The following is a 25193-nucleotide window of genomic DNA, read 5'->3' on the forward strand; positions in this document are numbered from 1 at the left end:
GTAGAGAGGAGATATCAGGGGTAAGTTTTTTACTTAGAGAGTGGTGAATGCGTGGAATAGGCTGTCAGCAACGGTGGTGGAGACGGATACGATAGGGTCTTTTAAGAGGCTTTTAGATAGGTACATGGAGCTTAGTAAAATAGAGGGCTATAGGTAAGCCTAGTAACTTCTAAGGTAGGGACATGTTCGGCACAACTTTGTGGGCCAAAGGGCCTGTATTGTGCTGTAGGTTTTCTATGTTTCCATGAAACATTTTATGGCCTTCATGCTGTACATACAGTTAAAATTTGAAAGCTGAGGGCTTTATTATAAGCATGTTCACGGGCAAATTTCACAGTATGTTTACGCTCCAAAATCTTTGAAAGAATGATTGAAATACTCAGCCTAGTCACCAGTTCTTTCTTGTAAGAGGAAGACAATATAACACAGTTAAGCTGATCATTTTTTAAATGGACACACTTCAGTCAATCTGTCTAAGCTACTGTTTACATGAAAGGTGATACATCAAACATATGCTTTCATAGATGAAGTGGGGTGTCAAAGGCACACATGATGACACCTGATACGTAATGCACACTCACCAGCTTGGTCCCTTCCTCGTGAACTTACACTGGTCACTTTAACAAGAGGAACGCTATTTTGAATTTTAAGGATCCAATTACATCAAATGCTTTAGAGTTTTGCCCCCACTAAAAAACATTTACCAAGTTATTTCCACATGAAGTTCTTCATGTGTCAATACCACAGAGGAGCACAGGGCATACTTTCTTTGGATTCAGAAAAGTGGAAGGCAAAGAATTTGAAAAAGAACACTGCATTTAACCTTCAGATGTAACGGGACTAATAAGCTTTTTGTCAACTGCACATGTTATTAGAAAGGAAATTAAGCAGAGAATATGGAGCATGTGCTCTATCTGCTCAATACTTGTTTCATCCCAGTCCTCAGATTTTCTCCACCTTCCATCAGGGAGACCACGTAATTACCCATACGATGAGCGTTTGGGGTGTCTGCTGGAGTGAGAGACCCCACGCTCCTTCCTTCTGGGCTCCAGGGAGCAGCGCATCAATTGCTCTCAGCTAAATGCACTTGCACATGAATATTTCAGTACGATTTAATGTTTCTGTACAAACCCCTCAGGAGCGCAGCATCAATTTGTGAACAGAGCTCTAGTACAGTTAAAAGCCAGACCATATACTGCAATATCAAAAAGTCCATAAACCTGCTGGGAATTTATTTCTGGATAAAGCAAGAGGAAGCAAGAAGCTAGCCCTTTAGAGTTCCCACTGCACACAAACAGACTCTCAAAAGTTTTTGCCGTAGCAACTCCTGAGCACAGCTAAATAATTCTGCTTCTTTATAAAATAAAAACACATCATGGAAAGCAAAGCTTTCTCTGGGGCTTTTCTCTTTGGAGAAGAAGAGGATGAGAGGTGACTTAAAAAAGGTGTACAACATAAGTAGTATAGATCAAGTGGACAGCCAGAAACCATATCGCAGGGCAGAAATGACTAATATGAGGGGGCATAACTTTTAAGGTATTGGGAGGAAAATAAAGGGGAAATGTCAGTGGCAAGTCTGTTTTTTTAAAACACAGAGAATAGTGAATGCATGGAACATCTGCCAGAGGTGGTGGTAGAGGCAGATACATTAGGGACACGTAAGACACTCCTAGATAGGCATTGGATTAAAGAAAAACGGAGGTCTATGTAGGAAGGAAGGATTAGGTTGGTCTTGGAGTAGGTTAAAGGGTCGGCACAACATCATGGGCCAAAGGGCCTGTGCTGTGCTGTACTGTTCTATGTTAAAGCAAATTGCCAGGGTTGATCCAAATCTCTAAAGCTAATTTTTCTGTATTCAATTTACTATGTGAAGACACATAATCTGCATCCTGTTAAGAAAGACCTACAAAAAAAAGTTGTACGACTAACACTGCCTCCAATGAACAGTGCTTCAAGTATTAGCAGCAACCCACTACTAGTTATTCAGGCTAGAGTGAGATGTTAACTTAACCAGACACGTTCACACTTCAGAGGTACACGGCAATATACAAACAGATGCACTCTACCACAAGCTTGCTTAATTTTCAGGCTACCTTATGCCGTCTGCTAATTCAAACCATCACTCAGTGAACAATATTTTCCCAATTGTGCTTTGAAAAGCAACAGGGGCCACTCTATACTCCACAGGAGTACCAGTGTAGTGTCATGTGTCCTGAACTTCTAATGGATCCCATGAGGCAAAGACTGGGAATGAAGAGGGCCTTTTCTGGTTTGCTGCCAGTGACTAGTGGTGTTCCGCAGGGGTCGGTGTTGGGATAATTTCTTTCCACATTCTATGGTAATGATCTCGATGATGAAATTGATGGTTTTGTGGCCAAGTTTGTGGATGATACAAAGACAGGTGGATGTGGCAGGTAGTGGAGGAAGCAGGAAGTCTGCAGTAGAACGTACAGATTAGGAGAATGGACACAGAAGAGACAGATAAAATAGTTTAGGGAAGGGTATAGTGATGCATTTTGGCAGAAGAGTTAAAGGTGTAGACATTTTTTTAACAGGGAGCGAATTCAGAGGTGTAAAGGGATTTGGAAGTCCTCATGCAGGATTCCCTAAAGATTAACTCACAGGTGAGTTGGTGCTAAGGAAGGTAAATTCAATGTTAGCATTCATTTCAAGAGAACTAGAATTAAAAAAACAATTACGTCATGCTGGGGTTTTATAAGACATTGGTTAGACCACATTGTAATATTGTGAGCAATTATAAGTTTCATATCTAAGGAGTGTGCTGACATTGGAGAGGGTCCATGGGTTTATGAGAATTATCCGAGGGATGAAAATGTTAATGAATGAGAAGAGTTTAATGGCTTTGGGCTTGTACTCACTGGTGTTTCGAAGAATGATGGGGGAGCTTTTAGAAACCTACTGACTATTGAAAGGCCTAGATAGAGTGGATCTGGAGAGAATATATCTAATAATGGAGAAATCTACAACCAGATGGCACAGCCTCAGCCTCCAAATACAACAGAGATGAGAAGGGATTTCTTTTGCAAGAGGGTGGTGAATCTGTGGAATTCATTGCCTCTATTGGCTGTGGAAGCCACTTCATTGGGTACATTTGAAGTTGAGGTTGATAGTTCTTAATTAATAAGGGTGTCAAAGGCAGGAGAAAGGGGTTGAAAGGGAAAATAAAACAGCCCTAACTGAATGGTGGAATAGACTGGATGGGCCAAATGGCCTAATTCTGCTTTTATATGCTACAAACTTTTATGTCAAGCAGACAGCATTTAATTCAAGTTAAACAGTACAAGTCAATGACCTGCTGTCCAGAAATTCAAAAATATCTCGGAGAAAGAACTGCCTGAGAAAGTTTGTGCTTAGTAATCATTAAAAATATTAAACATCTCAAGACAGCTCCTTCATCTGTATGGAGCTTTTCCAGAAACTTAATTTCAGCCATGGTGTACCAAAAAATGATACTAGATTTGAGCTACAAAACTACATCCCTGGATGCAAATTCTCAAGACAAGAAAAAGACTTGCAAACATAGTATGTTATTTTCATAAGAATATTTACTATTGTGTTAGTTATTCTTTCAGCCACATTACCATGATCTTTATTTCTGTCTAAACTTAAATGGTTAAATGGTTAATATGCCATTTACCTTATTCTTAATATACTTTATACTATTTCTTCTAGGCATTAATGCATTCTATAAATACAGGAATCTAAAGCATCTGTTGATATAACTTCATAGAGATACAGGATTTGATTCATGGTAATAAAAGGAGCAAACAGATTTTATACAAGTATTGTATTCACTGCAAGGTTAAAGTCCTTATGTCTAAATGTATGTAGCTACAATTAACAATTTACAACATGTTTGAGAACTGATTAAAATTCTATTTTAGACAAACCAGCATCCAATTTCCCAGAAACAAGAGTCTTTTACATTGACAACTCTGGGAAGGTATCAAAAAGAATTAAAATTAGAAGATTAAAAGCGAAAGGAGAGGAAATCTTTCCATGTTGGGGCAAACTACTTTTGTTCAATTTATCTCTTTGTGTTCTGCCAGGGCTTTTCCTGTGATGCACAATCAAGAACTGGAGGACATGCACTCACTGGCCACTTTATTAGCTACAAGAGTGCAACTTGGTCTGGTCTTGTGCCTCTGTACCCCATCCATTTCAAAGTTTGACATATGCATTGAGATGCTCTACTGCACACCACTATTATAACGTGGTTATTTGAGTTACTGTCACCTTCCTGTTTGCCTGAACCAGTCTGGCCATTCTCCTCTGACCTCTCAATAACAAGCCATTTTTGCCCATAGAACCACTGCTCACTGGACTTTTTTTTTGTTTTTTTACACCATTCTCTGTAAACTCTAGAGACTGTTATGCATGAAAATCCCGGGAGATCAGCAGTTTCTGAGATACTCAAACCACTCCATATGGCACCAGCAAGGTTAAAATCACTCAGATTACATTTCTTCCCCTTTCTGATGTTTGGTTTGAACAACTGAACTTTTTGACCATGTCTACATGCTTTTATGCATTGAGTTTTTGCACATATAATTAATTGGCTGATTAGTTATTTGCATCAACGAGCAGATGTACATACTGAGTGTAGTAGGTTGAAGAGGGCAGAGATTTAGTAGGAACTTCAGGAGTAACTTTTTCCACCCAGTGGGTTGTTTTTCATAAGGAATGAGCCTCCAGGAGAAGCAATTAAAGTGAGTGCACTAACAGCATTTAGAAGACACTTTCACAAGGATGTGAAAGGTTTAGAACAAGGGTTCCCAACCTGGCATCTATGGATCCTTTGGTTAACGGTAAGGATCCCTGGCATTATAAAGGTTGGGAACCTTTGATATGGGCCAAGCATGGGAAAATGGGACTACCTTAGGTTGGAATCTTCTGGTAGGCCAAAGGGTCAGTTCTGTGTCTGTGTTTTTCTCCGAGAGTCAATCAAAATACCTGATAGAGCAAAGATCTATGTGACCAAATTTGCACCTGGACACACATTTCACCAGTTTTCCTTTACTGCAATGAACATTCTTCATTAGAACCACATGATTTTTTGCAAGAATCTTAGCAAGAACTATCTTATATACTAGTCACTTAGCACACAAGGCTAATTAGAAATTTAAACGTGGCATTTCTGATAAGCAAGTAAAATTGAACAGACGCAAACATTTATCATCTGATTTTAATAATTAAAATGCACCATCTACACATCTTTAACCTTGTTGTGCATTTGCTGGTAAAGTGCCAAACTGCTTCACAAGTGCTTTACTTCCTTGGGTACTGATTAGAACATACTTGAAAACCACACAAAAAATGCAGTCACCTCCCCATGAATTATCTAGCCATCCCCACCTTCCCATTTAATATCAGATTTGCAGTTTACTTGTAAGCTCCATTACTCCAACATATAAGAGTACAATGTTTTCTGCCTCTGGGATAATAGTATCATACCTGGAGTCAATACCATGCTAGATGTGATTCCCGCTCTTGTTAAACCGTAGGTTAGATAAGATGATGAAAGGAAAAGGAACAGAAGGAATCTCTAGTTCTAGTCTCACCCACTGAGGTATAACATCTGTACACCTGCTTGTTAATGCAAATACCTACTCAATCATGTGGCAGCAACTGAATGCATAAAAGCATACAAACCTGGTCAAGAGGTACATTGTTCAGAGCAAACATCAGATAGGGAAGAAATGTAATCCAAGACCCTTTGACCATGGAATGATTGTTGGTGCCAAATGGGATGATTTGAGTATCTAAGAAACCGCTAATCTCCTTGGATTCTCACACAAAACCGTCTCTAGAGTTTACAGAGAATGGTGAGAAAAACAAAATACATCCAGTGAGCAGCAATTCTATGGGGAAAAACCCTCTGTCAATAAAAGAGGTCAGAGGGGAATGATCCGACCAGTTCAAGCTGACAGGAAGGCCACAGTGACTCAAATCACCATGTGTTACAATAGTGGTGTAAAGAAGAGCAGAGCACATCGGACCTTGAAGTGGATGGGCTACAGCAGCAAAGACCAGACTAGGTTCCACTCCTATACCTAATAAAGTGGCCACTGGGTGTACATGTTATAAGGAAAAAGTTAAATGTCTGCCAGCATTCCGCAGATCAGTTCACTTTGAGGATGTTAAGTATTATTTTGGTTAACGTACTGCTACTACTTATTGCTATAGAGATGTTTTTCCTTTTGTATTGTATTGGTGCTAGTTCTAAAAGCGTTTTCTTGAGGACTTAAACACATGTGTGTTGATTACAACATTTAAGAGGAAATTTGGGTAAGTATATGATGGCAATGGTCCAGGTGCAAGTCGATGGGACTAGGCAGAATAACAGCTTGGCACAGACTGGAAGAGCAGAGGGGCCTGCTTCAGTGTTGTGGTGCTCTCTACGACTAAGGATGGGTCAAGCAGTTTAGGTGAGTGATGAGGTTCAGCAGATCATAAAATCACCAATATGGACCAGCTAGGCCTAAAGGCCCATGCCAAAAATTCTAAATTACACAAAAATTTTAAAAACATTAACAGAGGGCCTTGCTTACATGGCCTTGGTCTGTTCCAATCTTTCAATAATCTAGCATGCAGACAAACCCCATGAATAAGCAGCTACATACTGCCAGCTTGCCTCACCACAATCAGATTCACAACTAGACCAAGGACATGAAATACAATCAGTTGTAAATATATCAAAGGTTGGAAACTACATTACAACAAAATCAGGTGTCTGTATTAAAACACTAACTCAGTCCTCTATTTAATTTTCACTGTACAGATTGGTATTAAATTTAAACACTAGAGGTACTGCAGATGCTGGAAATCCAGAGTAACACACAAAATGCTAAAGGAACTCAGCAGATCAGGCACAGCATCGATGGAAAGGAATAAAGAGTCAACATTTCAGGCCAAGACCCTTCACTAGTACTGTGTGGGTTAATACTCCTGGTAATAAAAAAAAGTTTCAGCCCATTCTATGAATTAAACTCAGTCACTGGATGCTCTACTACTTGTTTCAGGTTTAAGTTCAAAATTCAAAATAAATTTATTATTAAAGTAGAAATATACCACCAGATACAACCACCAGATTCATTTTCTTGTGGGCATTTTCAATAAATGCATATAAAATAATAGAAGTAATGAAAGACTACACCAATTTGGGCGTCCAATCAGTGTAAAAAAGACAATTATGCAAATACAAAAAGGAAATAATAATAATAATAATAATAATAATAATAATAAATAAGCAATAAATATTGAGAACGAGATGAAGAGTCCTTGAAAGTGAGTCCATAGTTTGTGACAATATTTCAATGAAAGGGCAAGTGAAGTTATCCTCTTTGGTTCAAGAGCCTGCAGATTTGAGAGGTAGTAATTGTTCCTGAACCTGGGGGTGTGAGCACTGAGGCTTCTGCACTTTCTTCCTGATGGAAGCAATGAGAAGAGAGCATGATATGTAAATGGGTGGGAGATGGGGAGAGTCTAACAGAATCATATTCAAGCAATACACATAAATAAATTCAGAGAGCACAGCCTCAGAATAGAAAGGCATCTCTTTAAGAACAGAAATGAGGAAGAATTTCTTCAGTCATTTGTGGAATCCACTGCCCCAGACGGCTGTAGAGGGCAAGTCACTGGGTATATTTAAGCAGTGGTTTAATAATGGATAGTAGATAATGGTGGATTAGTAATGGTGTCAAAGGTTACAAGGAGAAGTTAAGAGAATAGGATTAAGAGGGATAATAAATCAGCCATGATCAAACAGCAGAGCAGACTCGATGGGCCAAATGGCCTAATCCTGCCCTTATGTCTTATGTTCAAAATTCCATTCAGAGAACAACATTACTGCACTTATGGCTGCTTAGTGGGGCACTTCAGTGCTTAGAGGCTCTGTGTATTCTCAGGACACATTATGTCTATGCACTTATGGGTTTCACTAACCATTGAGAGCTCTGGCTGAGCCGCAGGAAACGTGCAATGCTCCTTAGTGAAACTCTGTAATGCCCAGTATCCTTTAATTGAAGCTTAAATGAAAGATTCTAAAAAAATGTTCTGTCAGAATGTTAATCCATTAACCCTGCATATACCATTCGGTGAACAAAAATCTACACCAAATGTTTCTTTCAAATAATAGGGATCTGCACCTAAGAAAAACTATAAAATACCATTCAAGTTAGTCCATTATCGTAAATAGCACTGAGATCCACACATGGCATACCATGGAAATCCATCAATATCAGTTCCAACATGGAATTCACTTTCACTATTAGTTATCTCTCATAGGAAATATTTTTGAGTTAAAAATTCTGAAGTTCTAGAAAGTTAGTAAGCAAAATACATAACTAGTACATAACATATACTGAATATCAATCACAGTGCACCTACTCAACTGTGATTCTTTTTTCTTGGTTATAACATTCAAATTTAGTTTCGAAAGTAAAGCTAATAGGTCAGTGGCACGTTAACCATATTCCCAAACTGACTAAGAACTCCAGCTCTCTATCCATCGAAGTTCTCTTATTTTGACAGAAGCACAATTTTAACAGCACATTTACAACAGTTCATCAAAAAAAGGAAAATAGAAGTTGCAGCAATAATTAATGAATTCTGGCAGAGATTTGAAATTGGAGGAAAGTTATGAGTTAGAAAATTAGGGCTCAAAAAGTTCATGCAGAGCTTTTTCAAGAATTAAATTATGCTGTAATTAATTTGCATGCAGTTAATGTTGGCAAGTAGGAATAAGCTCAAGTCTGGAAAAATATCCTTGATCAAATGTTGCTACCTCACATTTATATTTTGATAGGATTAGCAACCAATAAAACAAAGAGGATTTTAAAGCGAGCACTTGACTTCTTAAGCCTTTGCTACACACTGTGAAGCTTGTACCCCTTATTTGCAAATTAATGGAACTAGTGCATCCCAGTCATGTTTGTTGGCAGTAAAAAAATATCTTTAGGGATTTAAAATCCCAAATCAAAATACCCATGTGCATTAAAGCACAATTTGCTGCTGCAATAAATGCTTTCTATTATGTAGATTTATCATTAAATTAGCAATTAATGGCAGAATCCACATAACCAATTAGCTTTACATGCCAAAAGACATTTTCTTCACATTCAAATACAGGGATTCAATTTACTTTATTCCTTTAAACATTATTTTACTAATTAGAAATACTGATTACCTTTAACATGATGAGGAAATTAGAGTTTAAAATAAAATCCTTGATTTTTAGATGTTTAAGGGAATAAAGTAATCTGAATCCCTGTATTTGAATATGAAGGAAATACCTTTCAGTCCATAAGGCACAGGTAGGCCATTTGTCCCCCCGAATCTGCTCTGCCTTTCCATCATGGCCAACTTATAAACCAACTCAACAAGAGTAGAAGCAGAGTGCAAAGGTGCCCTTAATTTATAGGGCAAATCTCCTTTGCTTCTGTAAACATCAAAGTGAGGAGTCAGAATGAGGCTATAATGCACGCTAAGTAGAACACGGGGGTAAACTCCAGGTCAAACAAGGTGACAGAGAGACCCGTGTTAACTAAAATGTAGTAGGATATCACAAAGAGGCTTTCGGCCTTTTCTCCTTGGAGTGACAGAGGACAAGAGGTGACCTGATAGAGGTGTATAAGATGATGAGAGGCACTGATCGTGTGGATAGTCAGAGGCTTTTTCCCAGGGCTGAAATGGCTAACATGAGAGGGCACAGTTTTAAGGTGCTTGGAAGTAGGTACAGAGGACATGTCAAGGGTAAGTATTTTACGCAGAGTGGTGAGTGTGTGGAATGGGCTGCTGGTAATGGTGGTGGAGGCGGATACGATAGGGTCTTTTAAGAGACTCCTGGATAGATATATGGAGCTTAGAAAAATAGAGGACTATGGATAACCTTAGGTAATTTCTGAGTAAGTACATGTTCGGTACAGCATTATGGGTCAAAGGGCCTGTATTGTGCTGTAGGTTTTCTATATTTCTATTGAATATATTCTGCCATTAGTTGTAATTTAATGATAAATCGACATAATAAAAAGCATTTTCTGAATGAACAAATGATAGTGAAAACATAGAGCACATACTGTGAAAACCTGCATGTTTGTATGAACAAGCAATGACAACAAAGGTCTGAAGTAAGTAATCACATTTAAGGAACTAATCCCATTTAGATTTTTGGAGAGCCATGCCCAAACTGAAGCCAAGAATCACCATGTATTCCTGTCAGTGGTTAAGGTTACTCAACTTTGTCACTCCTTTCAAGTTGTGCCACAAGTCCCATTAACTAAACGGAACTAATTCACCAGTTCTGTAGTTAAGCAGAAACCTGACAGGTCACACTCTATGAAATTATTGAATCCTATAAAGTTCTCAGGGCTTGTAGCATTCTTTGTATCAAAGTGTCATCAATTGCTCGTGTGCCAGCTGTGTCTGCCTTGCCCTGTGTAAATACTTTAAGCAACTAAACATACATATTCAAAACGTTTAGCTTAATCCACAGTCATTAAACAAAGGGAAATCCTGGTGCTTGTAAATATTTCTGAGAATTCTAAATCACATTGGAAACCCAGTTTTAATGGTATTGCACCAAGTTACCAATCTCCCAGACATTATAGCCTACCAGATAAAACTGTTACAAAACAGTTGTAGACAAAACAACTTCAAGTCAAGAACTATACTTACAGGTGCCACAATCTTCCCAGTCTGTCCAACTTGCAAATCATTCGGCACAAATCCTGCATCCACTGCGGCTCGAGAAGCACCAACTGCAACATATAGAAAACAAGCATCAACAGCTGCATCGTTACACACCTCACAGGAAATTATAAAACTGATATAAAAATTGCAAAATTCTACATTGTCAATTACTTATTAATTTTGTGCATTTCACTGATAATAAAAACACACTTCCAACAACTTCAACAAAAAAAATTAGGGCTTATTAATACATCGAAGTTAACCATACACTTTGCTTTCAAAATATAACTTTCAAATGTACAAATTGTGCATATGTTTGCAGCTAATTACATTTGTTTATTAATATATAATTGAACATAAGAAACAGGAGCAGGAGTAGGCAGGCCATCTGACCTGTCAAACCTGCTCCGCCATTCAATAAGATGACTGATCTACCAATGGACTCATCTCCACCTACCTGCCTATTCCCCATAAATGTTAATTCCCCAAATATGCAAAAATCCATACAACCTTGTCTTAAGTATATTTACTGAGGTAGTCTCCACTGCTTCATTGTGCAGAGCATTCTACAGATTCACCACTTTCTAGGAAAAGCAGATCCCCCTCATCTCTGTCCTAAATCTACTCCCCCAAGTCGAGGCTATGTCCCCTAGTTCTAGTCTCACCTACCAATGTTAATAACTTTCCTGCCTCTATCTTATCTATCCCTTTCATAATTTTATATGTCTATAAGTTCTCATTCTTCTGAATTCCAGCGAGTACAGTCCTCGGCAACTCAATCTCTCCTCATAGTCTAACCCCCTCATCTCCGGAATCAACTTGGTGAGCCTCCTCTGTACTGCCTCCAAAGCCAGTATATCCTTCATCAAATATGGAGACCAGTACTGCACGCAGTACTCCAGGTGCGGCCTCACCAGTACCCTGCACAGTCGCAGCATAACCTTCCTGCTCTTAAATTCAATCCCTCTAGCAATGAAGGACAACATTCCATTTGCCTTCTTGATAGCCTACTGCAGCTACAAACCAACCTTTTGTGATTCATGCACAAGCACTCTCTGCACAGCAGCATGCTGCAAGTTTGTTACTACTTAAATAATAATGTTCTTTCATTTTTCCTTCCGAAGTGGATGACCTCACATTTACCAACATTGTACTCTATCTGCCAGACCCTTGCCCACTCACTTAACCTATCTATATCTCTCTGCAGACTCTCCGTATCTTCTGCAGTTTGTTTCTTCTCTCAATTAAGTATCATCAACAAACTTAGATATACTACACTTGGTCCCCTCTTCCAGATCGTTAATGTATATCATGAACAGTTGTGGGCCCAGCACCGACCCCTGTGGCACACCACTCACCACTGATTGCCAACCAGAGTAACAGCCATGCATCGCAACTATCCGCTTCCTATTAGTTTTTTTTTAGCGCGTCGCAACAGACAGTCAACCATTCTTGTCTGGTGCATGGTGTCGGGATTGGTCTCCTTTCAGATTAACCAGGTCACGATATGAACGTTCCTGACTTGACCCTAGTTTTTTTTTATGAGGCTGAGTAGCTAGCTCAACGCTCAACTCGGCACGGATGGAAAACGTGCTCAGATGGGTGGCCCGCCTTGGATTCTAACTCTGGAGCCTTCGGGATAGAGGTACCAATCCTCTATCCATGCCAATACATCACCCCCAACTCTATGCATCCTTATCTTATGGTAAGTCTTTTATGCAGCACTTTATTGAATGCCTTCTGGAAATCCAAGAAAATAACATCCATCTGTTTGTTAAACAGGACCTGCCTTTGCTGAATCCATGCTGTATCTGCCTGATGGATCCATTTCTTCTCAGATGCCTCGTTATTTCTTCTTAGTGATAGCTTCAAGTATTTTCCCAACTACAGATATTAAACTAACTGGCCAACAGTTACCTGCCTTTTGCCTACATCCTCTTTTGAACAGTGGCATGACATTCACCGTCTTCCAATCTGCCAGGACCTGCCCAGAGTCCAGAGAATTTTGGTAAATTATCACCAAAGCTTCTACTGTAACTTCTGCCATTTCTTTCAGTACTCTGGGATGCATTCCATCAGGACCAGGGGACTTACCTATCTTCAGGCCCACATGCTTATTCTGCATTACCTCTTTAGTGATAGCCATTGTATCGAGAACCTCACCTCCCACCATATCCATTACATCTCTTTGGCATGTTAGATGTGTCCTCCATCATGAAGGCCAACACAAAATAGTCATTCAAAGCCTCCATTTTTTAGGGATAATACACTGGTTTTAGATCAAACTATTGCATCCTCCATTTGCATGAGAAACTCAATCATACTATGATCACTCTTCCCAACAGGATCCCTAACTACAAGATCACTAACTTTACCTGTCTTATTGCACAGGATCAGATACAAGATAGCATGCAAGATACAAGATAGGTTCAGTAACATGCTGTTCATGAAAGCCATCACTGATACATTCTATGAAGTCCTGCCTTGACCAACTAGATTCACCCAATCTATGTGCAAGTTAAAGTCCCCCATGACAACTGCTGTTCCATTCTTACATGCCTCAGATATTTCTCTGTTTATTGCCTGTGCCACTGTAGTGTTATTATTCGGTGGCTGATAGACAACTCACACCAGTGATTTTTTTTCCCTTTACTATTCCTAATCTCTACCCTAGTGAGAGATGAACCCAAGGTAACTTAGAAGATAAAAAAAAGTTCACATTATGAAAAGTACAGGAGCAACGGATGACACTGAACATACAAACACTACTGTTATAACCAATTCAATTGCAATTTTATAAAACAAACGAAATTTAAGTGCATTTTCTTAAACATGAGAGATTCTGCAGATGCTGGAAATCCAGAGCAACATATACAAAATGCTTGAGGAACTCAGCAGGCCAGGCAGCATCGATGAAAAGGAATTAACAGTCTATGTTTCATCCTGTAACTTAATGAAACATCTCGGCTCTAAATGTTGACTGTTTATTCCTCTCCATAAATGCTGCATAACCTGCTCAGATTCTCCAGCATTTTCCTAAAGATTGTTTTGTAGAAACCCAAAATAAAATCTGAATAACTTAAGCCTGAAGTTCCACTGTAGTTTCAAGTTCAGCCTTAAAGTTTTAACATGAAATCACACAAAGCTCATTCAATAACTAGAAATTAATTCAAAGAACTCCAACATTCAAAATTAATTTTCAAAATGGTGGCTTATGATATGAGATGGCTACTCTCTCAAACATTTTAATTTGAAATATATATGACTTGAAGCAGAAGGCATTTTACAGAATTCCTTTAGCTTAAACCAGCAGTGAAAACCAACATCACAAGTGCTAACTTCTTAAGTTCTAGGCAATCTTTTATTAAGCTGCACACAAGGTCACAATGAAGTGTTATTTTCTAATGGATAATTACTCCAGGATGTGCTGACAAATCCAATCTCAGTTGCTAAACTGTACCTTCAAACTTCATGTATTCACATTATAAATACCCACATCTAACTTTGCAATGGAAATTGGTAACAAATTTGACACACTAGTCATGTTCTCTCACTAAACAGCACTACAGAATTTCTACTAACTGGGAGTACATAAAAGCATAAGTTCACACAGGCAACCCACACTGTAAATATTTTATAAATTTATAAATGAAAACGTTGGTAAAGCCACTCCGCTTTCATGGAACAGGAAATAGCACATTTGACTTTCTGGTCAAGATGCCGCCTGCATACAACGCTCCTCTGGTCATCATTTGGATAGATCATGAAACCATGCATTTCAGTTCTTTTATATCTTTTATGTTTGTTTTTTTGTCCTGGATGTGATTCTGGAACTGTTGTAGCCTGTGATTCGCTGTTTGGAATTCATTTGGGTATTCCAGCACTCTGCTGTCTCCAAGTGGATTTTAGGAGATGGAAGCAGCGCACGGGAACCTCAGGGCAGGCAGGCCTCCAGATGGCTAGAGCACGAACGAATATCTGATTCCATTTCACCAATTAAAACTTTCATTGTTTGCCAATTAAAGCGATGAGTGAGACTGAAACATTGAGGCCAATGCTGAAGTTTGGAGATCCTTTGGGTGCTTCAGCACTCTGCAGTGTCCAAGAGCATTTCAGGAGACAGAGGCAGCATGCACAAACCTCATGGTGAGCAGGCTATGGGAAAGGCTGCAGGCTGATGTTTGACTCCATTCTGCCAATTAAAGCTTCCAATGTGAGCTGATTAAAGTGATGAGGGAGACTGAAGCATTGAGGTGAGTGCGCAGGGTGAGCGCCAGCTGCCAATCTTTTGATCACTCTGCTACCAAAGAGGGGAGAACCTGCTGCTGTGCCCAGAGAATGTTGCCCAAGTTTTCTGCTTTTTTGGACTTGGACTACAGACTTTTTTCAGTTTTATCTTCTGTGCCTTTCACTGATCTTTCTTCATTTTTTTGTGTGGGCAGGGGATTTGGGAGTCGATGCACCTGTTCCATTTTGTTTGTTTTTTTGTGAAGAAAGAGGGATTTGGGGATTGATGTGCCTGTTCTGTTCTTGTTTGGGTTTTTTGCGCAGGAAGGGAAGGTTTTGGGGTTTGATGATGGTGCTGCATTTCTTTTCTTTCTTGATTTCATGGCTACCCAGAGAAGAAGAACTTCAGAGTTGCATACTTTGATAATAAATAAACCTTTGAACATCATCAAAAGCTTCAGACTGCGACTTATCAGAGGGAATTGCTGCAGGCTACACAAGTTGCCATGTTGATATGGCAGTAGAAGGAGTATAATTATACAACACACCTTTAAAATATTTAGAAAATTACCTGATCTGCAGGTTTTGAGGGATTCTTGCCCAATAAAGGTTAAATGGGAGTAAATAACAATTTCAGACAATAATCTAGAGAAACGGTAAAATCAAAGTCAAATTACACTCAGTGGCCAATTTATTAGGTACAGAAGTGGAACCCAATGTGATCTTCTGCTGCTGTAGCCCATGCACTTCAAGGCTTGATATTTTATGTGTTCCACTATTATTGTTACACGTGGTTATTTGAGATACTATCGCTTTCCAGTCAGCTTGAACCAGTCTGGCCATTCTTTTCAAACTTCTCTTATTAACAAGGTATTTCCGTCCTAGAATTGACACTCACTAGATGTTTTTTGATTCTTGCACTATTCTCTGTAAACTCTACAGACACCGTTGAGCATGAAAATCCCAGGACATCAGCAGTTTCTGAGATACTCCAACTATCGCATCCACCCCATCATTCCAAGGTCAAAGTCACTAAGTTCATTTTATTCCCCATTCTGATGTTTGGTCTGAACAACAAATGAACCTCTTAACCATGTCTACATGTTTTTATGCACTGAGTTGCTGTCACAGGAATGGCTGTATTAATGAGGTGTACAGATGTACCTAATAACGTGGCCACTGACTGTACATTCACCTACAAGATTGAAAGGGCCCTCAAAGGAAGCACTCACCAGCAGCATGTAACTTATCAGCCAAGTCATACAATAACTTGAAGTTGTCTCCACTTTTTAATCCACGGCCTAATAAGCATTAAAACAAACCAATGAAAGTGCATTTACAAAAAAGGTAAACTGTTTATCAGAACAGACAAAAAAAATCTGTGCAATGAACTACATGTACAAGAAGCCCTGAAAAACATGGGGACCTTTCTTTTCTTCTGAAAAACTTTATTATCTGGGATTTTCCAACTATTCATCACATTTATTTTGGTTTATGCACTGAGCAATTTGATTAAATTTCACAACTTGGATAGTACATGACCTGTACAGTTTTTCAATATACCTGTGCAAACATTTACTTGTGCCTAAGACAATAAACTCAACCTTGGGATTCATTACCAGTGGTCCTACCATTCCTTTATCATCAGCAAAATGAATTCAAATAATCTGGTAGAGTATGAGCCAAGACCTGAACAAGAAGAATGATACTGCAGATGCTGGAAATCTTAAGTAACACACACACTGTAGGAACTTGGCATTTCAGGCAGCATCTATGGAGAGGAATAAATAGTTGACATTTTGGGTTGAAACCCTCCATCAGGACTGGAGGGGGCAGCAGAAGGTAGAAAAAGATGGGGAGAGGGGAATGAGTACAAGTTGGCAGGTAATAGGTGAGTCCAGATGAGAAGGTAGATTGGGGGTGGGGGCAAAGAGAGAAAGAATGGAGTAAGAAGCTGGGAGGGGACAGGTGGAAGAAATAAATGGCTGAAAAAGGAATCTAATAGGAGAGGACAGTGGACCACTGAAGTAAGGGGCAGCATGATTGTGCAGTAGTTAATACAATGCAATTACAGCACCTGCGACCCAGATACAATTCCTGCCACTGTCATAAGGAATTTGTACCCAATGACCCCGTGACCACATAGGTTTCCTTCAGTGCTCCAGTTTCCTCTCACATTCCAAAGACATACAGGTTAGCAGATTAATTGGTCACACGGGTACAACTGGGTAACGCAGACTTGTTGAGCCAAGAGTCTGGTACCGTGCTGTATCTCTAAAAAAAAAATGGGGGAAGGAAGAAAGAGGACCAGAGAGAGCTGATGTAGAGGTGAGGAGAACATGTTGGATTGGGAATGGGAACGTGAATTGAAATGTGTAACCACCAGGATATCCTGTATTTTGCAAAGGACAGAGCAAGAGCACTCAACAAAGCTATCCCCCAATCTACACTGGGTCCCACTGAAGGAGAAGAGGCCACACCAGGTGTACTGAATACAATTAATGACCTCAACAGACTTACAAGTGAAGAGTCACCTCACTTGGAAATACTGTTTGGGGGGTAAAAAAACAAAATTTCACTAAGACCCTTCAGGAAAAGAAATTTACCCCCTTGCCCATTTTAAGCCATTGTATACCATTCCATAATGGAACTCCAATGTATCCTGGTAAGGTACTGATGGCATTAAACACACAAAACAATGATATTTTAAAACCATTCAAAGCAACTTGTCAATTAATTTTACAAAAAAATTCAGAAAATGTTGGAGATATGAACAGAAGGAGAAAAAAATAGGTGGAAGTAAGGAGGATGGGAAAAAGTGACCTTGAGGCAGAAGGAAAAGGGAAATGAAGAGAGAGTAGAAAGTACAAATGAGAGGAAAGAAGAGTAAAGCTAGAACAGTGGGGTGGAAGAGGGGAATAAAGAAGGATGAGGGAGGACTAAAGGGGAACAAGCTACGGGATTGAAGATGGGTGAGTGAGGTGAAGGGAGGCATAAAAAGGAAGAAGCTTGAGTGTGAGGAATATGGGCATGAAACACCTTGCCAGTGGTGGCGGAGGAACTTACATTAACAGCATTTAACAAAGTAGGCACATGGATGGTAGATAAATGAAGGACTACGTGGGAGGGAAGGATTGGAATAGGTTAGAAGATCAGCATATCATACATAGGCTGAAGGGCTTGTATTGTGATGTAAACAGTTGACTTTTATTTTCATTTATTTACTTTACTGAGCCAGATTAGTTCCCTAATAACAGTCTGTTTTCTGTGATCCAAGTTTTGCCATTCCAAAGCTAACTCATCCCAGCACTAGGAAGCAATAAAGGGGCAGGAAAGTGGGAAATTGAGGCAATGGTTTCATTGACATTTATAGTTTAAACATCTTTGTGATGTAGATTCATTATTTGCTTCTGTAACATATGTAACACGGGATTTCATTCAAAGTTTGAAAATTCAGTCTAACCTATCTCACACCTCTGGCACTGCATATTAAGACTTAAATAACAGACATTTCATCAACAACTTACCCCCAGATATAACAATTTTGGCACCAGTTAGTTCTGGACGGTCACTTTTAGACAGACTTTGTCCCATCCATTTAGACAATCCGGCTGCAGGTGGGGCTTGAACTATAAAAAACAAGAGGACAATGATTACCTTTAGAAAAAAAGCCAAAAAATAAAACTGCAGATGCCAGAAAGCTGGGAACACTCAGTAGATCAGGCAGCATCTGTGGAGAGAGAAACGGGGTTGCTTATAAGGGAAACAAGGAATGTATGGCTCTATGCTCATTAGAAAAATATCTTCAGCACAGGCAACATTGTTAGGACAATGGCTGGTCACAGCATGCGAACTATAGCTGTGAACCAAATATTATACCACTCTTCAGTGGTTGTTTAAACTATTAAAAACATAGAAATTCAATCATTATTGTTGAACTGGTATCTGTAGTGCACACACAAAATTAAATAAGTGCCAAGGTAATGTATTTTTTCATGTTGGTTTGGGACAAGAGAAAAGTCAAATGAAAATTCAACTCCACTTCGTACATGGGCACAGTTTTTTTTAAACACACCATCCACCGTCTTCTCTGAAAGACCCAACTATCTAAAGAACTCCCACATTAATACACTCTGCTGTCAGTCCACAGACCACCTTCAAGATAGGCTCGTGTGCACAAAATTCAGTCCCGTTGCTTTCTCATTATTTAGCTGCTGCCAATAAAATCTGATCAGTAAAGTGTTTCTTTGCAATGATGCACTGGTCTCTCCACATAAAATCACATATAATGGAGATGGCTGTACAGCATTTAGGTGATTAGTCTTCTATGCTGCCCTGACTGTAGATTGCTAATTACGCCGTCTTGAAAGACACCAGCTATGCTTACTACTCATAACAGCAGCACAAGTCTGTAGATATTTCCTAAAATAATTCTGTATATAAACTCCCACTTCTATCAACATGAGAATTGTTAAGCTCTACAAGTCACCCAGGAAATGTAACTTTTACATTCTTTTTTGTTACCAATAAGCAGAATCTGGTCAGAATTGTTATTGCTAGTAATCTAAGATCCACTAAAGCAGTTCTTTAGCCTGGCAGCTTTTAACCCACTAATTTGATTCTGCTTGTAGTCCCTCTTTTTTTTACTTCATTAACTCATCATCACTTCAAAAACCAATCAAGCTCTCCCACAGGATAAGACCATTAGACACAAAAGTAGAATTAGGCCAAACAGTTCATCATATCTGCTCCACCATTCCATCACAGAAGACCTACTATTCCTCTCAACCCCATTCTCCTGCCTTTTTCCTGTAACCTTTAACTCCCTTCCTAATCAAGAACCTATCAACCTCCGCTTTAAATATACCCCAATGACTTGGATGACCGTGGCAATGAATTCTATGGATTCACCACTTTCTGGCTAAAGAATTTCCTCCTCTTTTCTATTCTAAAGGGACACCGTTCTATTCTGAGGCTGTGCTTTCTGGTCCTACATTCTGCAACTATAGGAAACATTCTTTCCACATCCACTCTATCTAAGACCTTTCAATATTCAATAGGTTTCAATGAGATTCCCCCCTCGTGCTTCAAAACTCCAGCGAGTATAGGCCCAGACCCATCAAACCTCCTTAAACATTTACCCTTTCATTCTTGGGGTCATTCTAATGAATCTGCTCCAGACCCTCTCCAATGCCAGCAATCGCACGATGGTCAGGAAGACCACAGACTTGCCTGCCCATTCAAAATGGGCCGAACTAGTCAAAGCAGAGGGGTGGAGTTTCCCCAACATTCTGCAAAAATATCAATAATCAGTCAGTACACCCAAAAAGATGAGTTACCTGATCAATATAATTCTAGTTGATGAAACTTAAAGTCAATTGGGTGCCCAGTTTGCCTGCATCAAAAAGCCAGTTCAGAGTAGCAGTTAGCACAAAGCTATCATAGCTCGGGGCATCAGAGTTCAGAGTTCAATTCCGACACTGTAAGGAGTTCTAGTTCTTTCCACAAATGCATGGGTTTCTTCCGGTTGCCTCCCACATTCCATAGATGTACTGGCTAATACATTTAATTTTTCATTGTAAATTGCCCTGTGATTAGGTAGGAATAAAATGGTGGGATGCTGGGCCATGTGGCTCATTGGACCGGAAGAGCCTTTTCCCCTCTGTATCTCTAAATAAATAAATAACATTTCTCTGCACATTGAACTCAGCACCAGTGAACAAATATTTACTATGTAAACAAGATGATAGAGTTAGCAGTAAGAGCGACCTATACAGGCTGAAGAGGAAAACCCCATGTTATTTAGCAAAGTGCTCAATACCAAGGCAACATGCATTTTAGTTGATCCAATAAAATTAGAGGGAAAGAAAGCAGTTTCTTTCAGCTGAACATTGAGAGTATGGGACATGCTGTTCAAAAGTAGGGAAGGCAGAACTTCCTACTACATTTTTTAAAATAACTTGATCAGCATTTGGAGAATTGTAACTTACAGGGACCAAAACTGGGAAGTAACTATCATAGACACAATGGGCCAAATGGCCTGCTTAGGTCTGCAAAGTTTTATGACTCTGCAGAGTAACACTCATCAGGAAACAAGCTCAGTCAAACCTAAACACGAGGAAATCTGCAGATGCTGGAAATTCAAGCAACGCACACAAAATGCTGGTGGAACGCCCTGCCTGCTGCGCTCCACCAGTATTTTGTGTGTGTCAGTCAAACCTAAACATGAGTTTGCAGCCGGAAGACCACTGCAATATTTATTAGCCTTAAGATCATTTACCTTCCTCGGAATGTGCTTCTCCTCCATTCGTAGCAGCGGCTTCAAAAGCTGTACCTCGCACAGAGAACACTTTCACTTCATCGCTAGACTTCACTGTGCACAGAGCATTTCCTATAAAGGTCCAATGATTAAGAAAATGGTTAGACTTTAAGGTGAACTTTGGAGATCTGAATCTGCAAAAGCACCTTTGGCTATTTTTGTATTTACTATTAGTGTCTAATGCCCTTCCCTTGGACAACATTGGTGGCATGGAGAGGGGAGACTTGCAGCTTGGGCAACGGCCAGTCTTCCATTTAAAAAAAACCTTGCCCAGGGTTGCGCCCTGGAAACTTTCTAAGGTGCAAATCCATGGTCTATCGAGACTAGCGGAGGTCTACATACAATCTTTGAGCCCCATCCCCATACACTGGTGGCAGGACCCAGCAATCACTAAATATAATCTCTTCACCTAATCAAAAATGTTTGGTCATTTAAGACCACATCTGCATTCTACTCTACATTGTCTGCTCCATCACACAAAATTTATTGCCTTCAGCTGGCATTTGATTTATCTGCATTGAATTCAAAAACCATGCTTTCAAACTGTATTTGTAGTCACGATCTGCATCAATTTGAAATAGAAAACACATTCCGGGACAGTGTAACATAATTTGTTCAACTTGTCTAAACAGAGCAACATCTTATTCAAAGCAGCACAGTGCAAAGCCTCCTCACAAAGCTACATATTTCTAAGGGAAGGTATATTACTGAGATGCCAATAAGAAAAAGCAGAATAAGACTGTATATTTTGGATATATACCTCAAGAATGGTTGAAAGATAAACATTTTATGAATATACTGTTGGTGGCTGGTAAAAAGACACTTACTAGGAAATAGTTATCACAAGATCTGTTAATCATAAGCTGGAACGATTTAATTCATACTGGGAAAATGGATTAACTACATAATGCCTCATAGGTCTGATTTTATTCTCACAATTCAATGAATCTGTTGTAAAAAATAAAGATCACTCCCTACTTGTACATAGTTCTTTCCTTTTGCTTGTTTTTTCTTTCCACTCTTTTCTATAAGTGTATACCTCGGATGGATACTTTGTGGAGATTTGTGATATATATGATTATGTGATATATATGTACAATGTCTGAAATACATCTTATGGAAATGTTTGTTTGATGATGAAATTCAATGAAAAAAAATAAATTACAAAAAAAATGAAAAAGCAGTACTTTTTTACATGGTACTGGAAAACTAAAACATTCAACAGCTCTTGCCAAAAACTCAGTTACCCCTAACCACTCATCCTTCTGATTTCCATCTCCACTTCGATTGCTGTCTCTGGCTCAATCAAACTGTGTAGAATTTGATCTGAAAAACACTACCCCCATCCCAACACACAGGCAGTTCTGATGTGACTGCCCACAGGACTTGTGATAACTCACCTTACATTAGACGTGCAATTCTTCTAATATTAACATCACTAAACATCAAGCTCCACCTACTTCCATTGCAGTGAGGCTATTTCACTTGAGCCCAAATGTATAACAAATCCCCTAAACTGATTCTTACACACATCCTATCACACAGCAAGTCCCCCAACCTAGTCAACTTCAACGCCACATACACCTTATCCATTCATCTTTCCGTCTCCACATACTAAGGGTTAAAAAATAAAAGGTTAACTTATTTGTCACAAATGCATCGAAATATACAGTGAAATACATCATTCGGGTCAACGACCAACACAGTCTGAGCATGTGCTGGGGGCAGCCCACAAGTGTTACCATGCTTTCAGTGCCAAGATAGCATGTCCAGAACTTACTAACCCTACTCTGAACATCTTTGGAATGTGGGAGGAAACTGATGTTATCACAGGGTGAAAATACAATCTCCTTACAGACAGCAGCAAGAATTGAACCCCGATCACTGGTGCTGTAAAGCATTACACTAGCTGCTACGCTGTTTGCTCTACTTCTAAGGTTACATCCTAGCTCTCAGCCACCAGCTCTTCAAAATCCACTCCTTGTGCCACTTTCACAGACCATAGAGTTATAAAGTCATAGAACATTACAGCACAGAAACAGGTCTTTTGGCCTATCTAGTTCATGTTGAACTATTAATCTAACTCGTCCCATTGACCTGCACCCGGTCTATAGCCCTCCATATCCCTCCCATCCATGTACCTATCCAACTTCATTTAAGTGTTGAAACCGACCCTGCATCCACTACTTCCACTGGCAGCTCATTCCACACTCTCAGCATTCTGAATGAAGTCTCCTCTCATGCTCTCATTAAACATTTCACCTTTCTCCCTTAACCCTACTCAACCTCAGTAGAGAGAGCCTGCTTGCATTTACTCCATCTATAACCCTCATAATTTTGTATACCTCTATCAAATCTCCCCCCAGTCTTCTATGTTCCAGGGAATAAAATCCTAACTTCTTTAACCTTTCCCTTTAAATCAGGCCCTCAAGTCCAGCAACATCCTTGTAAACCTTCTCAGAATTTATTCAATTTTATTTTTCATCTTTCCTTTAGGTCGATGACCAAAACTGCACACAATACTTCCAATTAGGCCTCAGCAGCTTCTTATACAATTTCAACATAACATCCCAATTCCTGTCTTCAGTCCATTATTTCATGAAGACCAACATGCCAAAAGCTTTCTTTACAACCGTGTCGCCACTTTCAAGGAACTATGAACCTGTATTCCCAGATCCCTCTGTTATACCACACTCCTTAGTGCTCTACCACTCACTGTGTAAGACCTATCCTGGCTGGTCCTCCCAAAGTGCAACACCTCACACTTGTCTGCATTAAATTCCATTTTTCAGCCCATTTTTCAGCTGGTCCAGATCACACTGCAAGCTTTGATAGTCTTCCTTGTTGTCCACTACACCCCATCCTCGGTGTAATCCACAAACCTGCTGATCTAGTTTACCACATTACCATCTAGATTGTTGATATAGATGACAAGCAACAATGGATACAGCACCAATCCCTGCAGCACACTGCTAGTCACAGGCCTCGGTCACAGAAACAATCATCTACTACCTCTCTCTGGCTTCTCCTGCAAAGCCAATGTCTAATCCAATTTACTACCTTATCTCGAATACCAAGCAACTGAACCTTGCAGGACCTTGTCAAAGGCCTTATTAAAGATCATGTAGATGACATCCACTACACTGTCTTCATCAACTTGCCTGGTAATTTCCTCAAAAAACTTTATAAGATTGGTTAGGCATGATCTACCATGCACAAACCCATGCGACTGTCCCAAATAAGTCCGTCTATCCAAATATTTAAATATCCAGTCGCTTAAAATACCTTCCAACAACTTTTCCACTCCTGATGCCAGGTTCAGCAGCCTATAATTTCCTGGCTTATTCTTAGAACCTTTCTTAAACAACAGAACAATATTAGCTATGTTCCAATGCTCTGGCACCTTACCCATGGCTAAGGGTGTTTTAAATACCTCTGCAAGGGTCCCTGCAATTTCTGCACTAGTCTTCACAGGATCTAAGGGAATGCCTTCTCAGGCCCTGGGGATGTATCCACCCTAATTTGCATCAAGACAGTGAACACCATCTCCTCTGCAATCTGCAAATGGCCCATGACCTCACTGCTACTTTGCCTCATTTCTATAGAAGCAGGGTCCATCTCCCAAATAAATACAGATGCAAAGAATCCATTTAAGGTCCCCCCATCTCTTTTGGCTCCATGCATAGATTATCAGTCTAATCTTCCAAAGGACCAATTTTGGCCCTTGCTAACCTTTTGCTCTTAATATAGCTGTAGAAGCCCTTAGGATTCACATTCACCTTGTCTGCTAGAGCAACGTCATGCTTTCTTTTAGCCCTCCTGATTTCTTTCTTAAGTATTCTCTTGCATTTCTTATACTCGTCAATTACCTCATTTGTCCTACCAGCCGACACCTGCCATGCACCTCTTTCTTTTTCTTAACCAGAGCCTCAATATC

At 39.6% G+C, this 25193-nt stretch overlaps 1 protein-coding gene across 1 annotated transcript in view; it reads right to left on the minus strand.

The window, feature by feature from the left end:
- The window catches only part of etfa (electron transfer flavoprotein subunit alpha), a 78735-nt gene that overhangs the window by 37146 nt on the left and 16396 nt on the right, over positions 1–25193 (minus strand). Inside the window, exons 6-9 of the mRNA XM_059946643.1 lie at positions 21218–21328; positions 18465–18566; positions 16170–16238; positions 10696–10778 (exon numbers count right to left, since the gene is read on the minus strand). Coding sequence (XP_059802626.1) covers positions 10696–10778; positions 16170–16238; positions 18465–18566; positions 21218–21328 — 365 coding nt within the window. The remainder of the gene's footprint in view (positions 1–10695; positions 10779–16169; positions 16239–18464; positions 18567–21217; positions 21329–25193) is intronic.

This window comes from Hypanus sabinus, chromosome 21 (assembly GCF_030144855.1).
Source record: "Hypanus sabinus isolate sHypSab1 chromosome 21, sHypSab1.hap1, whole genome shotgun sequence".
Lineage (NCBI taxonomy): Eukaryota > Metazoa > Chordata > Chondrichthyes > Myliobatiformes > Dasyatidae > Hypanus > Hypanus sabinus.